The sequence below is a fragment of the Melopsittacus undulatus genome (assembly GCF_012275295.1).
Source record: "Melopsittacus undulatus isolate bMelUnd1 chromosome W unlocalized genomic scaffold, bMelUnd1.mat.Z SUPER_W_unloc_5, whole genome shotgun sequence".
In the NCBI taxonomy this organism is placed as follows: Eukaryota; Metazoa; Chordata; class Aves; order Psittaciformes; family Psittaculidae; genus Melopsittacus; species Melopsittacus undulatus.
The window spans coordinates 556,331-580,613 of NW_022993947.1; the positions used below are offsets into that span (position 1 = coordinate 556,331).

At 38.9% G+C, this 24,283-nt stretch overlaps 1 protein-coding gene across 1 annotated transcript in view; it reads left to right on the forward strand.

Annotated features, from left to right (window-relative positions):
• LOC117438289 (protein BANP-like) overlaps positions 1 to 24,283 on the forward strand; it is a 167,044-nt gene that overhangs the window by 79,735 nt on the left and 63,026 nt on the right. Inside the window, exons 8-10 of the mRNA XM_034073821.1 lie at positions 14,175 to 14,339; positions 17,972 to 18,102; positions 20,860 to 20,922. Coding sequence (XP_033929712.1) covers positions 14,175 to 14,339; positions 17,972 to 18,102; positions 20,860 to 20,922 — 359 coding nt within the window. The remainder of the gene's footprint in view (positions 1 to 14,174; positions 14,340 to 17,971; positions 18,103 to 20,859; positions 20,923 to 24,283) is intronic.

Genomic DNA, 24,283 nt, shown 5'->3' on the forward strand with positions numbered 1-24,283 from the left:
TATTATGTAGTAATAAGCAGATATTACTTATATTGAAGATGCATTTTTGTCAATTTAAAAGGAATGCAATATGTTTTGCATATGTGTCCTGGGTTCAGCAGTAGCAGTCATTTTTCTCCTTAGTAGCTGGTGCAGTGCTGTGTTTTTGGCTTTCAGCCTGGGAACAGCACTGATAACACCGATGTTTTTAGTTGTTGCTCAGTGATGTTTACTTTGACCAAGGACTTCCTGAGCTTCATGCTCTGCCAGGGAGGAGGAGAAGCTGGGAGGAAGCAGAGACAGGACACCTGACACAAACTAACCAAAGAGGTATTCCATACCACAGCATGTAATGCCCACTATATAAACTGGGGGCAGTTACCCGGAAGGGCTAGATCACTGTTTGTGTCGGGCTGGGTATCGGTTGGAGGGTCGTGAGTGGTTGTGTTCTCTTCCCTTGTTATTACCCTTATAATTATTATTATTATTATTGGTAGCAGTAGTGGTTTTGTGTTAGACCTTAGTTACTGGACTTTTCTTATATTTTCAACCCATGGGAATTACATTCTTTTGATTCTCCTCCCCATCCCTCTGAGAGCGGGGGGAGGAAGAGGGGGGAGTGAGTGAATGGCTGCATGGTACTGAATTACTGGCTGGGCTTAAACCACAGCAATATGGAATATAGTAGGCATAAGTTTTAAGTAAAAAGAATCTGGACATATGCATCTTGTTCATATAGAGCAAGGACATATAGACTAAAATAGCCACTAGTTTTGAGTGAGCAAGAATCTAGACATAGGGATCTTTCCCTGATATGGTGACTGGTAGAGGATTATTCTGTGAATACACTGAGGACAGCTAAGTGTTTTTGGGTAAAGGATGTAGGTGAAGGCATCTGGCACAAGTGTTACAGCTCTCATGTGGATATCTTTGCTATACGTGTAAAGAGGGAACGTATTCAAATGTTAGTGTGGAGCTGAGAGAGTCTGAAAATTACCAACTTCACTAACTGAACTAGTTTTTAATATACCAGTAGATCTTGCTGTTTAAAGATTCTTTATAGTCACATCTTGCATAGGTCACCAGTGGATTAGTAGACTGGCAATGATTTGTTATACTGGAGTGGTTTGTATGCAATTGCCAATTTGGAATGCTAGTTGAGGCTTAAGAACACAGTTAGAGAGAGCTTACTTTGAATGGCGTTTGAAGAATTCGATGTTTTGTTTTTATGCTTCTGTTAGGACACTGTGTTTTGATAGTCACATGGAAGAAAATAGAGAATATTTGACTGCTATGCTTTCTTTACACTAAATTGAACTGAGAAAATACAGTCCTATTAACCCAATTTTGTTTCTCATAGTTTGCTGGCTATCTCAGAGAAATTGATTGGCAAACCTAACTCCTTCAGTTTGCTGCATCAGGCCAATTTTTGTCTTGTTACATACCTGAAACAAAAGACTTCAGGCTTCTAACCAAACATATTAAATTTGTATAGTTAAGAGAGATTATGATTCAAAGTAATTGTGATCTCCAAAATTTTATTATCTATTAATCTCAGTGTAAATGATCTTGTTCCATTGTGGTTTTAAAACTTTAGATTTTGTTTGACAATAGTTTTTAGAAACATGAAGAAACAAAGCATGCTCGGATGTTAAAGCAAGTCACAATCAGCCCTTTTCCCCATTGCTTAAATCTGTGAGCACAAATCAAACGATGGTGTTTAAAACTATTTGTGTGGGAAGAACAGGTTTTTGAAAATTTGAGCATGGGGAAGGAATGTGCACATGTGACTGAATTTTCAAGCTAGGGATTATGTAATTTATATGAGGTGTTCTGACTATGAAGAAATTGGATTATAAAAGTTGATCCCTGCAGTTGGAAAAGGTCTGCAGTGGCAGAAATGTAACAGCAGTGGATCGCAAGCAGCAGAACTTGGAATGATGGACTGGGCACAGAAACCACTGTCTTTGTCATAAACATGGTTCATAAGGTTTGGGATCCAGGTATCTGAAGCATATCTTTATCTCTTCATGTTGGCTAGTGAGTTGCTTTCTTTTGAAAGCTAGTCTGTTAAAAATGGGGTTGTGTATGTCTTCTGGAAAAAAATCACTCTGTGTGAATCTAACCTAATCTAATCTAAGTTTACTTTTTTTGGGTACCTAAATATTAATGGCTATTAAGTTTTGCTGTTGGCAATGATAAAGAAACTTGTGGCAACAAATGAAGAAAATGTATGTAAACTTGGTGACACAGCAAATTTAATAGTAATGATATAGGTCCAGAAATTATGATTTCATGTACTAATATCAGCACTGTGAATAATTAAGTTGAAATGAAGTTTGATTTCAGTAGCCTGTTTACAGATTTGCTATGATGTGAGTGAACATATGGATGTTTTGTAACTTTTGAGGATGAGATTCTGACCATGTTCAGTCCAATGGCAGAACTCCTACTGAGTTCAGCTGTGCCACAATTTAATCCCTATTATTTGTCAGTGAGGTACTGGGAAGAGCCCTGCCATGCCATAGCTATTTTGCTTTCCAAGTCCACAGACCAGCTGGTTTTTATCAGTGAAGTGTTGTTCCATAAAAATCTACCAAAACCTGAGTGCAGCGCTAGCATGGAACTAAGTTAGGTGGTTGTCCTACCAATGTCGTTTGCTTCTGCTGTGAGCAGTAATACTTTGATGCATTATTTTAAACTTAAGTTAAAAATCTAATGTCATCAGCCTTGCATTTGCCAATCATAGCTAGAAAAGCTCAAGCCAACATAAAGGATTTTAATTTTCCTTTTGTTTCAAATTTCTTTAAGCTTGTCAGTGGAAATATAGTCCTTCCTTTCTTGAAAATACCAACCAAATCTGCATTTAATAGAAAACATTTTGTATAATATGAAGAAGCTATTGAAAATGAAGAGATGTATGGTTATTAAAAAAACTTGATATACTGCATAAAGTTTACTACAAGAGAGATGAAAGTTTATCTTTGGAAGTATAAGTTTTCACTTGTGGTATAAATTTGCTTGTGTGGTGGTAGGGGTATTGAGAGTTTTTGGGCAAGAAAACAAAATGACTTAAACACACTATATGTCATCAAGTAGCTCATTACTTTAGCCCTACTAAAAATGTAGACATTTTCTGGTGAAATACAATATAAGAATATCCACAGTTGTAATTTTCTCTGTGTAACAGAAAATACAGGTTTAGTTCTCTTGAGATTTTATAGCAATCTCCATGAATGTGTTTGAAAAAACAGGTTTCCAAATTCAGAATTTTGCATTTATAAGAAACTCAATAGCACAAAGGGTAATGTTACATGTTGTCTTGGGAAAAATTGAGAGGGGATTTCTGAAGTTCATGAAAGAAAATCAGTAGTTCTTAAAATAAGAAATTAGATGAAATGATGAAAACAAAATAACATTAGTTAAATGGGTTAATATTTGTTTCATCCACAATACATCCCTGTTATTTAAATAACATAGGAAAAAAGTATTACCTGTAAATACCTTATGTTGTATCTTCTGTTTCAAATGCCACAATACTTTTAAAGATACAATTAATAATGTAGAATAGAAAGAAATTTGTAATGAAATCATGGTGTTTCTGTTATGTCATAATACTGCTTCTGGTAAAGATGGGACCACTTTTCTACTGTACTAGTTGTAGGAGATCTTAATACACTTTGCTACAAGAGTCAAACACAGCTGCATTCTCTTCGAAGGGCTGTTCAAATGAAATTAAGCACTATAATGCTTTAGAAAATTCATTGACACAGTAGCGCTTGAGACCACCCACATGTTTAATAGGAAACATATTTGACTCCTGCTTAATTGTGTACTATATGTCAGATCAGTGTATGTATATATGTGTGTGTGTAGTTTCTATCTGCATGGATGAGATAATCTTGTGATCCCATTTTCTTCTCCTAGTAATAAATAACATGGACTGTAGATCTTTGGAAATAAAAATTCACTTCAGCCTGTTCCTCTGAGGACTGCAGTGTTATCAGATGCTGCAGTGCATTTCCCCTCAACTGCCAGATCATGACTTAGAGGTACGACAGGTTTCACTTTACAGTTTGAAGGGTTGAGTATAAGCAAACGAGAATTGGCCTGGTTCTGCAGCCTTCATGCCTGTGGCAGGTGGAGCAGTTGCAGCAGGTTCTTCTGAGCCATAAGCTATTCAAAAACCTCTACTCTGAGTCTTGTCAGGTGGAGGAGGTCCACTTGCTAAAGATCAGAAAAGCTGCTTTGTGATTCATGCTGAAGTCCATGAGAGTGGTGACTTGTTAGGGGCAGAACTTGGAAATGAGAGTTTGCAGCAGTGTTGAACTATCTCATACTCAAGAAGAGAGTTCAGAACGTCTTTAAATTGAAAGAAGTGAAAGAAAGCATTTCTGTTGTGCTTTTCTTGTACACAAAAAGCATTAGTGTATGCTTGTGGTTTTATGTTGTTCTGTGTGTTTTTTGTTTTATTTTTTGGGGTTTTTTTGTTTGTGCTTTTTTTTGGTGGTGTGGTGTTTTTTTTTTTGTTCAGCACCCTCAGGAAAGGCTTTTTTCAAATGGCTGCAAAAGTCTGGCTTCAGTTCCAAATAGCTGCTTCTTTGTGAATCAATTAAATGTTGCCACATAAAGGAAAGTGATAACCTCTTTTGAGGCGAGGCAAGAATATGAGAACCCATTGAGTTTATCTCAGCACTGCAGTTCTCATATATGGCATCAATGCTGGCACTTGCTTCCTGACTTTATGTAAGCACTGTAATTTAATGCTGGCTGTTGTTTTCTTCTTTCCTGAGCACTTCTGTTTATTTCAGTTACTGACATGTCCAGTTACTGTTTGATAAGCTGAAAGAAAGAAAAAAAGGCATCAATTTTGGGAAATAAAAATTGTTTGTAGTGTGTTTTATATAATCACAGAATAGTTAGGATTGGAAAGGACTTTAAGATCATCTAGTTCAAACCCCCCTGACATGGGTAGAGACACCTCACACTAAACCATGTCACCCAAGGCTCTGTCCAAAACAGCCTTGAATGCTACTAGGTACGGAGCATTCACAACTTCTCTGGGCAACCCATTCCACTGCCTCACCACCCTTACAGTAAGGAACTTCTTTATATCCAATATAAACTTCCCCTGTTTAATTTTGAACCTGTTACCCCTTGTCTTATCACTACAGTCCCTAATGAGGAGTCCCAACCCCAGCATCCCTATAGGCCCCCTTCAGATACTGGAAGGCTGCTATGAGGTCTCCACGCAGCCTTCTCTTCTCCAGGCTGAACAGCCCCAACTTTCTCAGCCTGTCTTCATATGGGAGGTGCTCCAGTCCCCTGATCATCCTTGTGGCCCTCCTCTGGACTTGTTCTAACAGTTCCATGTCCTTTTTATGTTGAGGATACCAGAACTGCACACAATACTCCAAGTGGGATTTCACAAGAGCAGAATAGAGGGGCAGGATCACCTCCTTTGACCTACTGGTCATGCTCTTTTGATGCAACCCAGTTGGCTTTCTGGGCTGCGAGTGCACACTGCTGGCTCATGTTAAGTTTCTCATTGACCAACACACACAAGTCCTTCTCTGCAGGGCTGCTCTGAATCTCTTCTTTGCCCAACCTGTAGCTGTGCCTGGGATTGCTCTGATCCAGGTGTAGGACCTTGCACTTGGCATGATTAAACTTCGTAAAGCTGGCATCAGCCCACCTCATAAGTGTGTCAAGGTCCCTCTGGATGGCATTCCTTCCCTCCAGTTTATCAACTGAACCACACAGCCTGGTGTCATTGGCAAGCTTCCTGAGGTTGCACTCAATCCCACTGTCCATGTCACCGACAAAGATGTTAAACAAGACCGGTCCCAACACCGATCCCTGAGGGACACCACTCGTTACTGGTCTCCAGCCGGACATTGAACCATTGACCACAACTCTTTGAGTGCGACCATCCAGCCATTTCTTTATCCACTGAGTGGTCCACCTGTCAAATTGATGTCTCTCCAATTTAGAGACAAGGATGTCGTGTGACAGTGTCGAATGCTTTGCAGAAGTCTAGGTAGATGATGTAAACTGCTCTACCCCTGTCCATCAGTTCCGTAGCCCCATCATAGGAGGCCACCAAATTGGTCAGGCAGGATTTCCCCTTAGTGAAGGCATGCTGGCTGTCACCAACCACCTTGTTTTTTTCATGTGCCTTAGCATGCCTTCCAGGAGAATCTGCTCCCAAGATTTTGCCAGGGACAGTGGTGAGACTGACTGGTCTGTAGTTATCTCTCTCCTTCTCACATTTCCCTTGTTGTCCTTATGTTATACAAATGATGAATTTAATTTTCCACTCATAAATATAATCAGCTTACTAGCCTGTTGGTTGCTACTGTGATTGCATGTTACTTGATTGTGCATGATGTGCTGACAGTTATTTGTGAGTTCGTAGGCTCTACAGAAAGAAGAAAACTAATGCATTAGGTCATTTGGACCGTCTCTTTCCAGTCAGTGCACAGTTGTTCCATCTTGTCAATACTTTTCCACTTTACCTGGACTTATTTAAAGTACATGCTGAATTGTGCTGGTCCTCACTTCTTGAGAGGCAGCTAAAAGCAGACAGGTAAGTCTATGCTGTGTTCTCAGGGACGTTAAATGTTGCTTGTGGAATGTATGATGAAAAAAGGGGTGTGTTCTCTAACTTGTATGAACAGTGTGCTCATTGGGAAAGTTACTGCTACAAATAAGAACTTAGCTGAACAAGTGGGTTTTTTTTGCGTTTGTTGTGGGTTTTTTCTTTTTTTTCCTCTCCTAAGAAGTCAAGGGAGTCCTGCATGGATTTCAAAGGCATTACAAATTCATGTATTAACAAGCCCCAAACCCTGATGTCAGCAAGAAGTATTGGACCATTTATAATCAATGTGTTGTGTGTGGTGTCCAAGGATCGTCTTTATCAATACTGAAGATCCATCCGAGTTATGAATCTACAAGTGAAATAGAGGATTCTTTGTATCGCTGTTTTATTAATCAGGATTTTTGTGGGTTTTTTGTTGGGTTTTTTTGGGCTCTATGCATGGAACTTCTCCAGTGTTATGAATGTCTGCAGAATAGTTACTCCATTGTGCAGCAGTGGTGTCCCTTTAGGGCTGAATGCCGAGGAATGCAGAACATGCTTTACTCATCATCTGTAGAGGAGGCTGGTGGTAACCCAGTACCACTTGGGCTCAGTTCCTGCATAAATAAAATATCCTAATGAACTGTCAGTGGACTCCAGACAAGAAATATTTTTTTTTACTATTGAAGGCCTATAAATGACAAACTTGAACTTTAGCTGTGTGGTTTTAGAAGATTCTTCATGTCCAACTATTTTATCCCTGATATTTTGAGAGGAAGTGCAACTCAGCAGGTTGATCAGCACAGCAGTAATGTACATTCCTTTGGAAAGCACCATTGCTGCATGCAAGGGGAGCTGTGATTTCCCAAAATCTCATAAACAGAATTCCAGAAAGTTGCATAGCTTTTCCTTTCTGTGTTTTGAACTTTTTCTTTTCTCCTTTTCTCCATTTCACAAGGGTTAAAGAGCAAAGTGAGAAGATGCCTTGAGCTGACTGCAAGTAAAATGTAAATAAATTCCTGCAGCGTTCAGGTTTCTGTCATGCTAGTCCTTTCCAAGCCCAGAAACTCCTTTGGAAGGGGAGAAAGTTTCATTGTTGATTCATAAGTGAGTGACGTGTGGTGGTGTTTGGCATCCAGATAAGCTCCTGAGGCTCTGGGGTGAGGGCTTATGTAATGAGATGTCTTGGGAAGGGGGTGGTTAAAGCAACAGCCTTCCTTTTTCCATTGGTTCTGCCACTGCTTCTGTCAGATCACATTGTGCTGCTGTGTAAAAGATAAACAGTTGTTTAATCAACTTCACTGTAAGGTTGTGGCTATCAAAAATGCCCTGATGTGTGGTTATTGGCAGCGGCTCCTTAAAATCAGAAACATTTATTTTGATCAAGTGTTATTGCTTCCATTTAGGTGATTCCATTTGCTTTGAGTATCAGACTTTGATTTCAAACAGTAAGTTGATCCTTTGACAATAAACACATCATATACTTAGGTATGTTCTATTCCAAAACAGATAAACCTTGTGGGATTGTCTCTCCCCGTGAGTGAAAGAAATAGTAAGAACTTTGCTTGCTGACTGTGGTCATAAATGAACACTGACATTTTGAATGTGCAAAACTAAAAAGTAAATTTAGCTGAAGGCTTAAGAGCATGCCTCTATGATTAATATCAGTACTAGGTTGAAAACTTAAACAGGGGAAGTTTAGATTGGATATAAGGAAGAAATTCTTTACTGTTAGGGTGGTGAGGCACTGGAACGGGTTGCCCAGGGAAGTTGTGAATGCTCCATCCCTGGTGGTGTCCAAGGCCAGGTTGGATGAAGCCTTGGGTGATATGGTTTAGTGGGAGGTGTCCCTGCCCATGGCAGGGGGGTTGGAACTAGATGATCTTAAGGTCCTTTCCAACCCTAACTATTCTATGATTCTATGATATCCTCTAATTGCATGTTACTATGAGCATATTAGGTATTTAGTTTGCAAGGAGATTGTTGGTGGCTGGGTAAGTCAAACAAGTGTTGGAGTCTTTAGGTCCTAATTTTCATTAAAAGCTATTTCAGCAGCAAATGCTTGTACAGTCTCTGTGGAATGCTGCCTCTGCAGTTCTTAGCTGTACAGCTATATCTATATGAAGTGTGTAATGTTGCTTTAATGTGGAGACCCAAATGTTGCAGGAATAAATATATTTTGGGAGGACATGAAACAGATATTTTTTTCAAGGTATCTTGCTTTATTTGCTGTGCCTTTTTGTGGGGATTTTTTTGTTATTTATTTATTTATTTATTTATTTTAGAGCAAGAAATGCATTTTCTTTTAAAAATGAAGTAAAAAAATAGAAGTGTATGTGTGTCATTTGTCCAGTATCATCGTAGTGGAGTACCTCTCATGTGACTTGTGAACTGTAGCAAGTCTGTACATGACATGAAAACTTTTCTGTTCTAGATTATGAAAAATATGATTTGGTCTAGAATTATTTTCTCATGGAATTGATTGATTCATTTCATGAGTTAGACAATGCTTTTTATAATTAGGCTTCAGTTATTAAACAGTTACATTTATGCAGGTGTTGACATTCTGTCACAATCAGAGAAATGTGATCAAAAGACCCCTATGGGAATGCCTTTTAGCCACTGGTATAACACACTATGTAGAGCTTGCTTCAATCACAGTGTATGGCCAGGAACATAAAAAATACTCTATTTTTGTAGTGATTATTTCAGTTGCTTCCATTTCACAGCACATCTTGTTCTGCAGTCCTGCTAACCTTTTGTAGCACTTGATGTGTGCTGCGAGGGAGCCGGAGATTGAGCAAACATACACATGCTATCAATTCTTGCCAGAATGGTAAATTTGAGGTTCCACTAGATGGCATTATTTGCATGGTTTTGGCTGTATCTTGTCAAAACAAACCAATTTCTCCTCTTGGTAAAATAGATAAGAATAGACTGGCTGTTTTTGCAGCAAGGTGGTACGGTGGAGCTTTTCTGCTTTAGAAGAGGGTATGTCGGTGGAATTTGGAGATTCTAGATACTGATTAATTTTATTTTAAAACTTCTGGTAGGATCCTGTAGCCCTGCATGAGTCCTTTTAATTTGTAGACCAAGGACATTTAAACTAATATTTAATTTTATTCCCTCTGGTTCTGTAATTTGTTAAAAATGACATATTCAGGAAAATATTTTAAATAAATATTAATAAGTGTTAAATATATGGATAAAAAATCTTTTAATAAAATAAAAATAGATGTTAAATATTGTGATAATTGGAAGCTTGTTGTTGTTTCTTTTGTGGAACAGTACATTGCTAGAATGAAATCTCAACCAGATCTGCATAGAGCCATCCAAAATATGCTTACTTTTCTGATGTAGTGTTTGGTTTCAAAATGCTTTAAATCTTTTAAAATGTAAAACATTCTATCTGTGTTTCACAGAGAGCAAGAATGGAGAAAGAGAAACCTCATGCCTTTGAAGTTGTACAGCTTTCTCATAACTTTTGAAAAAACCCTAACAAACAAAACACTGGAGCCCACATACTTTACCCAAAGCAGCAAGATTTTCCTAGCATTCCCGTGTGAAAGGTGAATTCTCTTATGGAGCAGGCCTTTGATCTGGTATGCTTGAGGCAAATGTGAAAATTAAATGTGGTTCCAGCCGTCTGCTGCATCCACCAGATGCTCAGATCTTCAGCTTCAGCTCAACAGAGGAAGTTGTAACAACTGAAGCACTGAATAATTCTCTTTCACTTTAATCTGTTGAGATATGAGCCTATATATGCAAAGACTTTTCATGCTGTTTGGTAGATATTTAAAACAAGTCACTTCTGAACTGTTTCCTCAACACAGAGTAATTTGACATTTTGAAGAAAACTTTTTTGCCTGGTTTAGTGTTCTATTTGCATAGTATTGTTATCAGTAGATGTGTCTAAACAGTGTAATATATATTAGAAAGGAGATTTTCATTCTAAAAGGGAAGCAGTGGGTGATAGGATGTTGTCCTGGGTTCAGCTATAGCACTTATTTTTCTCCTTAGTAGCTGGTGCAGTGCCATGTTTTCAACTTTAGTCTGAGAACAATGCTGATAACACCAATGTTTTTAGTTTTTGCTAAGTAAGGCTTACTCTGATCAAGGACTTTCTGAGTCTCATACTCTGCCAGTGAGGAGGGGCACAAGAAACCAGGAGGAAGCAGAGACAGGACACCTGACTCAAACTAGCCAAAGGGGTATTCCATGCCTCAGCATGTCATGCTCAGTAGATAAACTGGGGGGAGTTACCCAGAAGGCACAGGTCTGTGCTCTGGTCAGGCTGGGTATCGGTCAGCAGGTGGTGAGCAGTTGTATTGTGCATCTCTTGTGTTTATTGATTTTCCTTTTCCCATTTTAGTTTTCTATTTTCTCCCCTTGTTTTTTCCTTATTATTATTACTGGTGGTGGTAGTAGTAGTAGTTTAGTATTATACTTTAGTTACTGGACTGTTCTTATCTTAACCTGTGGGATTTGCATTCTTTTGATTCTCCTCCCCATCCCTCTGGGAGCGGGGGGGGGGGATGAGGGAGAGGAGTGAGCAAGCAGCTGCATGGTTCTGAGTTACTGTTTGGGCTTAAACTATGACAGATGTTATTTCAACCCACCCTGTTGGACTTGGTGAATTTATAGTAGTCGGAGTTTGGGACAGATGGTGTCTTGACAATTGCAATATTGGTGTTACTGGGCTTGTGGGGAGTGTGAATGGGATGGTGATAGGCTGCTGTCGCTTAAGTGTGCAGAAATTTATGCCTGCAGTCTCACTTCTATTTCAGCTATCTTGTAAAAGGTATGAAAATACAGTGTTTAGAGTTTGGTTCCTTAATGTGCTGACATTTGTATTAATGTAACACCCACATCATGATGGCATCTGGAGCCAGGAGAATTATGCAATATGAGTGAACAACTTCTGGATAAAACATTTTTTTTTAGTGTCCCTAAAGATAGTCCTTATTCCCTAAATCATCTAATCACATGCTCATGCTGAAGACTGCAGGCTTTGTGGATGCTTTTCACATCTGGAGTGTTTCCTCAAACATGTTTGGCTTTTTTAATTGTGTTCTTCATGGTATTTCTGAATTTCCTTGCTGTCTTCTAATGACAGATTTAATTTTCATACTGTAGGTAAACAATTTCTAGGTATTAATTGTAAAGCAGTTGTAAAATTAGCAATTGTGTTTTATTATAAAGTTATGTAAGGTAAGACTCGTGATCTTTAGTATAGACTTGAGTTTTTAGTATCCAATTAGAAAGGGATTTGATTAACATGGAATTTTGAAGTTTATATATTATAACTTAATTGAAGAGTATAATAAAATAATCTCTTTTCTATGGAATATTATTTGCAGAAATCCTCTTTAACCATCTCTACCTAGGGAAGTGGGGCATTTCTTTTCTTTAAAAGCTGACAATTGAAAATTTCCAGAAAAAATCAGACTTTGTGAACACTATAAAGTGTTTGATTTTTCCATTTTGCCATTAAATTATTCTAGTTACTGACATAGGTTTAGTAAACCCTTCTCTAGGTATGTGTAGTAGAATAGGATTTCTGTTGTATTTGAGTCTGTCAGTACCCTCTGACTGCAATTTGTGTTACAACATGTGCACACTTCAGTCCCTAGTAGTCTATAAATTTATAGCTGTTTGAAAGGTATGAGTGTAATAGTAAAAGGAACTGTGGAAATAAAATGGAAAACAGAGTAATTGTTTGGTAGCTGAATTTTCCTTCCATCCTCCCTCTCTCTGAGTTTTTTAACAGCTCCCCCCATCTCTTTTTGGATGCTATTTAGCCTGTGGATGAGAACCGTTATGGAAAGTAATTATCTGGTGACATGATTCACAGGCATGTGACGCTGGAGAAGTTGCCAAGGTTCTGCCATCCCATCAAGTGTAATGGGCCAAGGTTTCCTTGTCTGAGGATGATATTGCTCTCCCCTTCCTGCATCCGTTTGCCCAATGCTAAACACTTTGGAGTTATGGAGGGGGAAACTGCATCCCAGTTGTGGACCTCACCCCCCCACCCCCTGCTGTCAAATGAGTAATTACGCCTAAAAATTGTTTCAGTATGTTCAGAGCATGAGTGTAATTATGTTTGAAGAATTGAAGCCTGAAGGTGCAAGAATTCTCCATCTCTGGCAGTGTTCAAGACCAGGTTGGATGGAGTCTTGGGTGACATGTTTTAGTGCAAGGTGTCCCTGCCCATGGCAGGGGGATTGGAACTAGGTGATCTTAGGACCTTAGTCCTTTCCAACCCTAACTATTCTAAATGAGTCTGAATCATTAAGAAATAACTTCAGAGGTGCTTATTTTTTTCCTCTGCTGTTTAGTACAGCAGATTTTGCCATATGCTATTCAAATGTATGACCTTTATGTAAAAAAATGCATTTTGTTAGTAAAACCATCAAATAATTGCCCCTCTTTGTGTTTCTGTGCAGGAAGAATCTGAAGTCCTTGCTTTTCATAATATCCATCATATTCTTGTTAATTAAAGAAAAAGTTTGTTCATCAGTTTAATCATTTGAATTTGGAATAGGACACCTGTTGTTTTTATGTACATTTAAAAAATTATGTTGAATTTGAAAATGGAAGGAACAGTTAACCAAATCTCTTTGGGTTACACACTTAATGTAAATATGTCTTTATTTTATGCATGTGGTAGTTATATTTTTCTGGTGGTAACACTTTCCCTAACCTCTCAAACTGTAACGGTAACAGAGGGTGAAAGTCTGTGCAGTCTCAGCATAAAGGGCGTCAAAGGAAACTTTGCCAAGTCTGTGAACAGTGTGAACAAAAAAAACCCTTTTAATTTTCTGAAGAAATCTGTTGTTCATGAAGAATGGGAGGCAGCACAGCCTAGCAATACCTGAGTGCAAGCTATTGACATGCTGTTTGTTTTTTAGGAGGCTGATTTTTGAATGCAGTGTCTAACTGGACTATTTCATGTCTGGTTTTGATATTACAAATGTCTTCTTAAATTTGTTCTTAATTAAATTTCTTTACAATTTAATGTTTTGTGTGGATTGCTTCTGCTGACTGACTTCTGACCTTTAAGAAAGAGCAGATTACTTTCTCAGGAACACTCTTTTTCATGGACTTTTTTTTTCCTAATTAGCCCTGTTTTTAAACAGAACCAACCCTTTCTCCCCCTGTTTTGTACAGTAGATGCTCCAAAAGTTTGAAAGTATATAATTTGGGCATAATTGCTGTGATAATCTTTGTGCTTTTACCAGATTGTCTTCACTGTATTTCCAAACATTATTTTTCTTTGAACCACATATTTATTTTGCAATGCACAAGAATCACTGTATAATTTGATGTGTCAGTTGTGTTATAGTTTTATAGGAACTTTGGCAAGAATGTGCTATGTGTATAGGATGTGGAAGGGAAAACTTAGTATAATGCACCTGTCAGCTTTTAAAGCTGGCTTCTTTAATTTTACTGATGCACACATACCTGCCTCTTAAGCTTTTGCTTAATGAGATTTGAACATTGGTTCTTGCTTGTGAACAAAAGTGAGTGTGTGTGACTGTGTGTACCATCTATGCGTTTTCTTGAAAAATATTAATTTATACTAATTTTTGGCCCTTTATTTTTCTAATTACAGGTCACCTATTTTACAAATTTGGTATAACAGAATCTGACTGGTACAGAATCAAGCAAAGCATAGACTCTAAATGCCGAACAGCTTGGAGGCGAAAACAGCGAGGGCAGAGTCTTGCTGTGAAAAGCTTTTCAAGGCGAACACCATCATCATCTTACAGTGGTTCAGGTAAAATAACAAACAAACGAACAACCATCCCCCAACCCACAGTAATAAAACCAACCCCAACAGAAATTGAAACTTAAAGCAATAATGACATTTGGTTTTCCGTATACCTGAAAATTACTTTGGTCTTAAGTTATATTTGCAGCAGGTTCATGTAGTACCTACAAATGTGGATATTTTTGCATAACAAAGATAAATGGAGAATTCCATTTTTCTCTCAATTGAAGTTTTGGAGTGGATTTTATATTCTTGCATATTTTTTTAGAAGTAACATTTATCATTGTCAGAGAGGCCTCTCTATTACAACATGTGGGAATTCTTAAAGAGCCAAGGCCATGTAGTGAGCGATCCCGATACCCTGAGCCTTATTACTGTAAAGTAAGAAGATTCTTGGCAGGCATAAGCAAGGTCAATTGTCTTGTTAGGCCTCTGTAATTTTCCACTGAAAACGGGCAGAGAATGATCTCTGCCAAAGTTGTAGTTTCCCACTGTATTTTTAGAGTAAGGTATTTAATCACAATTATAACAAGTTATAAACATTAGCTTTGTAAACGATAGTAACCTCTAGGCTGACCAGTTGGAGCTCAGTGTCCAGGGCTGTTGCATAGGGAAGTAAGGGTGTGAGAAGAGCACTGTATCTGGTAAGGTTTGGCAATTGTTTGATCACATTGATCGTCTCCACGTTGTCCGGGACTCCTGCGTCGACAACAACATGCGTATATCTACAGTGCTTCTCAAGGTGTGTAACCATGTACTAAGTGTTGCTAACCATTTGTAGTTAAATAATCATGGGCCTTTGGTGGAAGCTAAGCATCTCCTGGGGTGGTTTGGGTTTGACCAACCTTGTGATGCTTGTACTAAAGAGGATTCCTGGTAGGATGAGGTTCTAATCCTGTTTCATCTACAAATTGCAGTCATGCTCCTGGTTGCAGTGCATTAATGATCCTAGAAAGTGAGATCTGCGTATGTGTGTTTTCACAAGAAGAGGGAGAAGGAAGTCTGTCTCTAAAACAGTAGTAAACTATGGACTTGCCAGAAATGAAAGTGTATATTCCAGAGTGAGAGAGAGATTGGCTTTTGAGAATCTTAAAGTATTAAGCAGATTTATTAAAAAGTTATAACACATGGCTTCCTGCTGTGTTGGTTCAAAAACCCAATCATTCTAAAAATCAGAATATATCAAACCATCAGTCATATCTGAGCAGGACAAGGCCCATTTGGTGCTTATTTAAGCAATATATGAAATCTTGCAAGGAAATGATCTACAATTGAAGTAGTGTTAGTGCTTCTTAAATGTTTTCATTATACTTACTGATATTGGAAAGGTTGAAAGCCCTGTGGTACTGAATTTAACTACATATTATGTGTCAGTGTGTTTTACGTTATCTTTTAGCATAGAAGTCATTGTCAGAGCAATAAGTAATTTCAAAAAATTGTAAACCACTTAATGCTTCAGAAATTTCATTCAGTGTATTTTTGTGGCATAAACAATTTCAACGTTTATCTTTTATTACAGGATTGCTGTATGTAAAATGTATTTCTTCAAGCAATGCATTATTCTAAAATTCCTTTCTGACAGTCCTATTCTCAAAGATGTCTCAAAAAAAAAAAAGAAAAGAAAATTAGTACTGGTGTAGAATCTTAGTGTGCTGCTATATGATTGTCCTGGGTTCAGCAGTAGCAGTCATTTTTTTCTCCTTGGTAGCTGGTGCAGTGCTGTGTTTTCACTTTCGGGCAGAGAACATTGTGATAGCATGTATGTTTTGAGTTACTGCTGAAATGTTTTGTTTTGTCCAAGGACTTTGTGAGTCTCTTGCTCTGCCAGGGAAGGAGGGGAGGCTGGGAGGAAGCAGATATAGGTCACTTGATCCAAGCTAGCCAAGGAGGTATTCCATACCACATCATGTCATGCTCGGGGAGGTAACTGGGAGTTGGCGGGAAGGGCGGGAGCTAACTCTCTTCCGGGTCAGGCTCATTTTGGCAGGTTGTATCGTATTCTCTCTCCTTGTTTATTTCCTCTATCATTGCTTTATTAGTGGTAGCAGTAGTGAATTGTGTTATACCTTAGTTACTGAACTGCTCTTATCTCAACCCGTGGTAGTTGCATTCCTTCAGTTCTCCTCCCCATCCCTCCGGGAGCGGGGGGGGGGGGGGGGGGGAAGGGGTGTATAGTGCTGCGGGAGACTGAGGTGGGGTTTTAAACCACGACGATATTAGTATCATCCTGGGGCATTTTAAGGTTTTTCCTAGCAGTACCTACTTGAACTTATTAAATGTGCTGTGTCATTGATCAATAGCCCCAGGATTTCTTCCTGATTGCTGGAGTGATATATGTAATCTAGTGATACATTTATCTGCTAGTGGGGTCTTGGTCTGTAGGAAAGCATATGTACTATTAGATTTAGAAGAATCCTTTCCCTGCAGCTGGAAAATGTAGAAAGGAATCTATGATGCATCTGCTTCTAATAGCAAGTTGTTATCCACTTGAAATCATGCAATGGTTTTCCTGTTCCCTGAAGATAACACCAGGTGTCTTCATTTTTGTAGGGGCTGCTGATTAGGAGATGTGTGTAGTTTTGCTGTAATATGACTTTTACTGTTGTAAAATCTTTAATCTGGATTCAAAAGATGTTCTTAAACATATGCTTTCTCAGAGAAAAAGTAGCCTGTGGACTCTTTGGGAATCTGTAGGCAAATCTACAGGTGAGCAATGAATGTGTAAGAATACTAATCATACAATCATAGAATAGTTAGGGTTGGAAAGGACCTTAGGATCATCTACTTCCAACCCCCCTGCCATGGCCAGGGACACCTCACACTAAACCATATCACCCAAGGCTTCATCTAGCCTGGCCTTCAACACTGCCAGGGATGGAGCATTCACAACCTCCCTGGGCAACCCATTCCAGCACCTCACCACCCTTACAGTAAAGAATTTCTTCCTTATATCCAATCTAAACCGCTGCTGTTTAAGTTTCAATCCGTTATCCCTTGTCCTATCACCACAGTCCCTAACAAATAGTCCCTCACCAACAACCCTGTAGGCCCCCTTCAAATACTGGAATGCTGCTATGAGGCCTCCACGCAGCCTTCTCTTCTCCAGGCTGAACAGCCCCAACTTTCTCAGCCTGTCTTCATATGGGAGGTGCTCCAGTCCCCTGATCATCCTCGTGGCCCTCCTCTGGACTTGTTCTAACAGTACCATGTCCTTTCTATGTTGAGGACACCAGAACTGAACACAATACTCCAAGTGAGGTCTCACGAGAGCAGCGTAGAGGCAGCACCTCATAAGTGTGTCAAGGTCCCTCTAGATGGCATTCCTTCCCTCCAGCATATCAACCGAACCACACAGCTTGGTGTCATCAGCAAACTTGCTGAGGGTGCACTCAATCCCACTGTCCATGTCACCGACAAAGATGTTGAACAAGACCGGTCCCAACACCGATCCCTGAGGGACACCACTCGTTACTGGTCTCCATATGGACATTGAACCATTGACCACAACTCTAAATGTTCTATGTCTACTTACCGATTGTGTTTGTTTTCTACAGTTTTTAAATCTTAATGCATTGTTCCCTGACCACTGGCATGAGATCAACGCGTTTAATAAACCTGTTTTTTGGTCTCTCTTTCAGAGGGTTCACAGAGTTCAGTTTCAGCTTCTAATGAGATTCAGCAGAACCAGCCCCAAGCACTGCACTATACACTAGCCAACGCTCAGCAGGTTCAGATCCACCAAATAGGAGAAGATGGGCAAGTCCAAGTGGTATGTACTCAACTTTTTCTAAATTATTCCATTTAAACAAAGTAGCTTATTGCAAACCTTGGTTTAGTTTAATTTTTTCATTTATTTATTTTGAAGTGACCTTTCATCATTTAAGTGTGATTTTCAGAAAATAAACATTGAAGGCTTATGAAAAAACCCTATTTGGCAAAAACCTTCATGCAGGATTTGTTTTCACAATCGCAAATAAATGCGCATCCATTACTATATATAGAATGACTTAGTCTCTACCTGGCCATTTGCTTGTACTTGCCACATTAATAATGGCAGACCTATTAAGTGTGTGATTTACACTTCAGAGGTAGTTCCAGCTATGACGTTCAAAACAAGAATGCATTTATTTATTTTCATTTAAAACTCCCTGCATTCTCAGGCATTTTTTAATATCTGCTAGCTGAATCCTTTACGTGTGTATTCATTTAGATACATATATTTTAAGTAAAAGTGATATTTACATTTTTTTTAAGCCTGAGACTCATACCGTAACTCAGGCCATGAATTTTTTTTTAGATATGTTTTTAGTGTACTCTGAAAAACCTCACCTTGGCTTTAGTTCCTGTGTGATACAGTTTGGCTGCAAGGATTGTTTTAAATTCAAATTAAACCAAAACAAAATCCTCAAAACTCCACTCAACTAGGCCAGGTAGTATCCAAGCATAGAATGGAAGCATGCACAGACATGTATGTGCCCACTGCATGATGACCATATAAGCCCACTTTCCTTAGAAACCAGGCTAAAGAAACAGGTGGAAATGGGCAAATAATCAAGAATTCCTGGGAGATGTTATATAATGATATAAACTGTAGTACCTGGTGGTCTGGCTGTTGCGAGGGTTTTAGTCAACACCATTACAAAGAGTTTGAAATGGGATAATGAAGCCTCTTTGACAGATATTTATAGTATTCTTTCCCCAGGTAAGAGCGGCAGTGCAGGAGAAAAGGAGAAAATCTACCCAACTGAATAATTGACACATAAAGAGTGAAAGCTTTCTATTAGCATAGGGAATACTCAAGTCTGGTCATGAAGACCTGCAAATACCATGGAAATGGTGACATTGCTCTGAAAGATGATGAAAAAAAAAAGGGCTGTGAAGGAGAGACGCTTTTGGAATGTTAGAAAATAGACATGTCTGTAAGACCTGCAGAAAGTTTACCAGAGTTAGTAGTAGAGGAATCATGGAAACTGGGGGAGGATTTCGAGATGTGCAGCACAGTGCTGATGGCAACTGGCAGAGCTTGTAAGCTTTGCTTAAAAGGAGAACTTAAACGTTAGCCAAGATATTTTTTAAGGAGTGCATGGAAGTGGAAAGGGTTTCAGATGAAAGTGATTGGGAGGAACTCCAGACAGCAACTGTAAGAGGTGTGGAGAGGAAATTGCATTATAGATCAGGCTAAGAGTCATTAGTAAGGTAGTAGTTAGTTACAGTATATGTGTTAAAAAAAAATCAGTATTGACTTGAATTTATGAATAAACCAAAAGGACTGTTCTTGAAGGCCAGCCATGTATCTGCAAAAGATGAGTGAGGAGTTCTTTTTTGGAGTGCTGCATGATATAAAGATGAATAAAGTCACCTTCTTCCCCCCTCCCTTTAGTCAGAAAGGGTGGCTTGTATTTGAAAACACTATAAATGGGTCTTTTAAATGTTCAGTGCTTTTTCCTGGAAGCCCTGAGAGCTTGATGTTAAGGAGGTAAAGTGATTCTAATATCAACATGGACTGGGCTGTGCTATAATTTTATATACAGTCCCTATTGTCAGAGCAATACTTACAGTATGTTTTTTCTTTCTATAAATAGACAGTTTCCTCCCAGAGGAAATGAAACTGAAATAGAGGGATCTGTGTTTCTTTGAAAATCACATGCAGTTATTCTCGTGTTATAAAATAAGAGGAGGCTTTGACAGAATTCCAAATTATTATCTTTCATCTCTGTCTCATGCAGGCATATTAAAATGAAGGCAAAGCCTTATAAACCCTGAAGTAGGTTATTTAGAATCCAGTCTCCCTTCAGGTAAATCACAGTAGCAAAGACTTCAGGATGCACAAGGAATTTTGTCCACTCATATGTGTTTTGATCAAATGGTAGGGTTGATACTATTCTGAAGTGGTGGGTATGGTCAGCAATACAAAGTATTAACGTTATTAAAACTGTTAAGGCAGATTCTCCACTAACATAAACCACTGTAATTGCATTCAAATTGATGATTTCATGCCCATTTACAGCAGCTTGAGAGTTTTTAGCATGGTACTAAATCATAACTATGTGAATGCACAAAGATGTATGGACACTTACAAATACCTTTTCAAATCTCACTCTTAGCGAATAGGTAGTCCTGGCATATTTGTTTTAAAAACTGAGTTTCCAAGGTCTTTAAATGAGATTAATGTTTCATGCACAATGATAATCTGCCAAAGCAAGTTAGTCCCATACTTTGTGTATCAATCAAAAATGCAGACACTTTATCTATAGAAAAATGTGCTACATAAATGTTATTATTATGCCTATTTTCTTTCATCTTATGTGAAAATGAACCATTCTTTCCTCAAAGTCCCTCTGCTTATACTTTGCATAATAAGATGTATGCACTTAATTATTTTTAAAGCTCTTTTTAGTGTTTTTCATTGAATAAGCATTTTGCTTCTGTATGTTAAGCTGTATTGAATCCAAGGTTCTTCCTCTTCCTCTAGTTATGATTGTCTTCTGATGCTTCTTGGTATTTTCTTTTGTTGCTGATCCCACAGGGCCATCTCCACATAGCCCAGGTTCCTCAAGGTGAGCAAGTCCAAATCACGCAGGACAGTGAGGTGAGCCAAAAGTTTGGGTGACTGTGGATCAGTTGGCCAGAATTTAAGGCCCCAATTCTAAAACTGAACCTGAGGGGTCTGTTACAATACTGAGACCAGTGGGAGTAGAAGTGAGGGTGTGTGGTGAAGCCAGGATGAAAGGTGCTTTATGGCAGTAAATGCAATATGTTTGTCTTGGGTGTGTGTGTGTGTGTGTTGTGTATTCCTTTTTGTTTGCTTGACCAACCAAGATAGTTCTATGTGTTAGATGAATGATTGTATATAGCTGATGGTCTTTGCTGGAAATTTAGTACTTAGAGTATTATAGGAAACCAGCTTAGGTATTTGCACTACCTTTGCAAAATGAAATTACTTTAGTTAGGTTTATGAACTCTGTGTTAAGAATACTCTGTCTTTAACTGTGGGGACTGTTGAACAGGACTTGGGAAAACCTTTAGACTCTATCTAGTAAAGATGCATTGCAGAATTGTGTGAATTTTTAAATCAATACTACAGGTATATCACTAGCATTGACCATATTCCCTCCATCAACCCAAACAAGTAGCCCAAAACCAAACAAAAAACTTAAGTTCCCGAAGTCCAGGCACCAGCTTAAATATAATTTCCTCTAAGGTGTTAAACAGACTTTCAAAGGGAAAAAATACATTTCACATTTATATATTTTCAGCAGTTAAATAACAAAAACTTTTGATTAATAAAATAAATTGCATATTTCTTGTAAATAATATATCCTGAATAAATCAGCTGATTTTAGCTTGAGAGACAACATCTCAACCACTTATCTCAACCACTTCCTGAATGGATTTAGTTTGGAATTAACTAATGAATTTATTTCTCAATGTATAAAGATAACCCCCTGCCCCCACCACCCCAAAACATTATACTCTAAAGTTTTCACTATTTTAATTTTTGTTACATGCAAACAATTGTGTTACTAAAAGGAACAAACTGGAAAAAAGTATCTAATTTTAAGGTCCAGATCATGAGTAATAAGCATGAAAACTGTAAACTCCATGATCATATTAAGTGTTTAAGTGCTTTGGTAATAAGGCTGTTATGAAAAACTGAACAGACTATTCCCTAATCATTTCAAATATGGTAGACATTGGCTTAGCAACTTCATTCACCAGCTCCTTCAAGACCCGCAGATGGATTTCATCAGGTCCCATGGACTTGTGTACTTTCAGGTTTTTAAGATGGTCTTGAACCAGATCCTCTCCTACAGTGGGCTGTCGTGGTTTAAACCAAGTCCCCCAGCTCCTGGAGAGTTAGGAAGGAGAATCCAAGGAATGTAGCCCCCACGGATTGAGATAAGAACGGTTTAATAGCTAAGGCATAACACAATAATAATGATACAGCCAATAACAAGCGAAAAGAATACAACACCCCACCAGCCACCGATCCATAACTCACTCCACCCTGCCCGGCCGAGCACCGCGTGCTCCCTCCTCCATTTTCCTCTCCAGCTCCCCCCCTCCAGCCCTCTCTTTCCCAGTATGCATCCTGGGCATCACGTGCTATGCTATGGAATACCTCATTGCCTAGCCTGGGTCAGGTGTCCTGTCTCTCCTTCCTCCCGGACTCCCCTCCTCCACCTGGCTGGAAAAAAAACCTTGAACAAAAACACCCTCAAAACATGCTCAAACCATGACATGGGCCTAGGGTCTTTATTCTCACAGTTCCTGTGTCTGCCTTCCAATACTTGGGTGGTGCAGTCAGAACTTTTGCCAGTGAAAACTGAGGCAAAGAAGTCATTGAGAACCTCAGCCTTCTTCAAATCCAGGGTAGTCAGTTCTCCTGATAGCTTCTGGAGACGGCCCACGTTGTCCCTAGTCTTTTCTTTGCTATGTACCTATAGAATCCCTTCCTGTTATCATAGAATCATAGAATAGTTATCCTTCACATCCCTAGCCAAGTTTAATTCTAACTGGGCCTTAGCTTTCCTAACCTGGTCCCTAGCTTCCCAGACAGCATCCCTGTATTCTTCCTAGGCCACCTGTCCTTGCTTCCACCTTTTCTAAGCCTCTTTTTTCCCTCCTAGTTTCCTCAGCAGCTCCTTATCCATCTATGGAGGTCTCCTGGCCCTCCTGCTGTACTTCCTTCTAGTTGGGATGCAACACTCCTGAGCTTGTAGCAGGTGATCCTTGAATATCAACCAACAGTCTTGGCCCCCCCTGCCCTCTAGGGCTATATCCTATGGAACCTTGCTAAGCAGGTTCCTGAAGAGGCCAAAGTCTGCTCTCTTGAAGTCCAGGGCAGTGAGCTTTCTGCATGCTTTCCTCACTGTCCTGAGGATCTCAAATTTGACCATCTCATGATCACTGCATCCAAGGCTGCCCTGGAGTGTCATATTTCCAATGAGCCCTTCCCTGTTGGTGAGCACAATGTCAAGCATGGCACCTCTTCTTGTTGGCTTCCTACTTGCAGAAGGAAGTTGTCTTCCACACAATTGAGGAACCTCCTGGATTGCTTGTGCCAAAGTGAACTTACTTTCGGTGCTGATCAACTGTTCTGACACTAGTATTTTCACTTCATATTTTTTTCCATAAAAATATTATGCTAGAATGGAAATGGATAAATCCAGTAGTGAACTCTCTAATTTCAACTGTTTTTTCTTTCCCCCTACTCACTAATAACAGCTGTTAACGCCAGCTGAGTTTACCTGTGTGAATGTGCTGTTCTTGGTTATTTAAGAATGTGTAGAGGCTCCTAACTACTAAGAATGCTGTTAGATTTCTTGTGCACTTTGTTTACATGAAGAAGCAATAGCAAACTATGGCTAAACATAAATGCAGCCTACAGTTTTAATCTGTAGTGTGTTTTACCCAATGTTAAGCACATCTGCTTGAGAGTTGGTTTAATCCATTACCAAAGTACCTTAAATCACATCTCATAAAACTACTTTTGGTGCAGAGGAGTACTGTTAGCAAAGGGAGGTATTGTAGAATAAATATTATTGTGGATATTATATAAGTCTTATAGTTAAAGGCTGTGTCCTTTGAAGAGCTTGTCAGACCTGGAGAGAAATAAGGAAGGATCAAAATGTTCTGCCTCTAATGGAATCTATAGTGTAATACAATAAAACTGAAGCAGTTCTTGGGTAAAGAGACACTGAAAAAATTATGATTCAGCAGATACCAATTCTAATTGAGCCTGAAGTGTCCATTGGCTTCCTCTGAAGTTTCCATATGTAAGACTTTTAAGGAATACATTTGTCCGTGACAGATGAAAACATCTGGTTTTAAATTTATTACAATGTACACAGTTTCAGATAAGAGGAAGTACTGCCAGTAAGAGAAAATGCAGAAAATATGCAAATCAAAGAATTGGTGCTTTTTTCCTCAAAGAAATGTGCTATTTC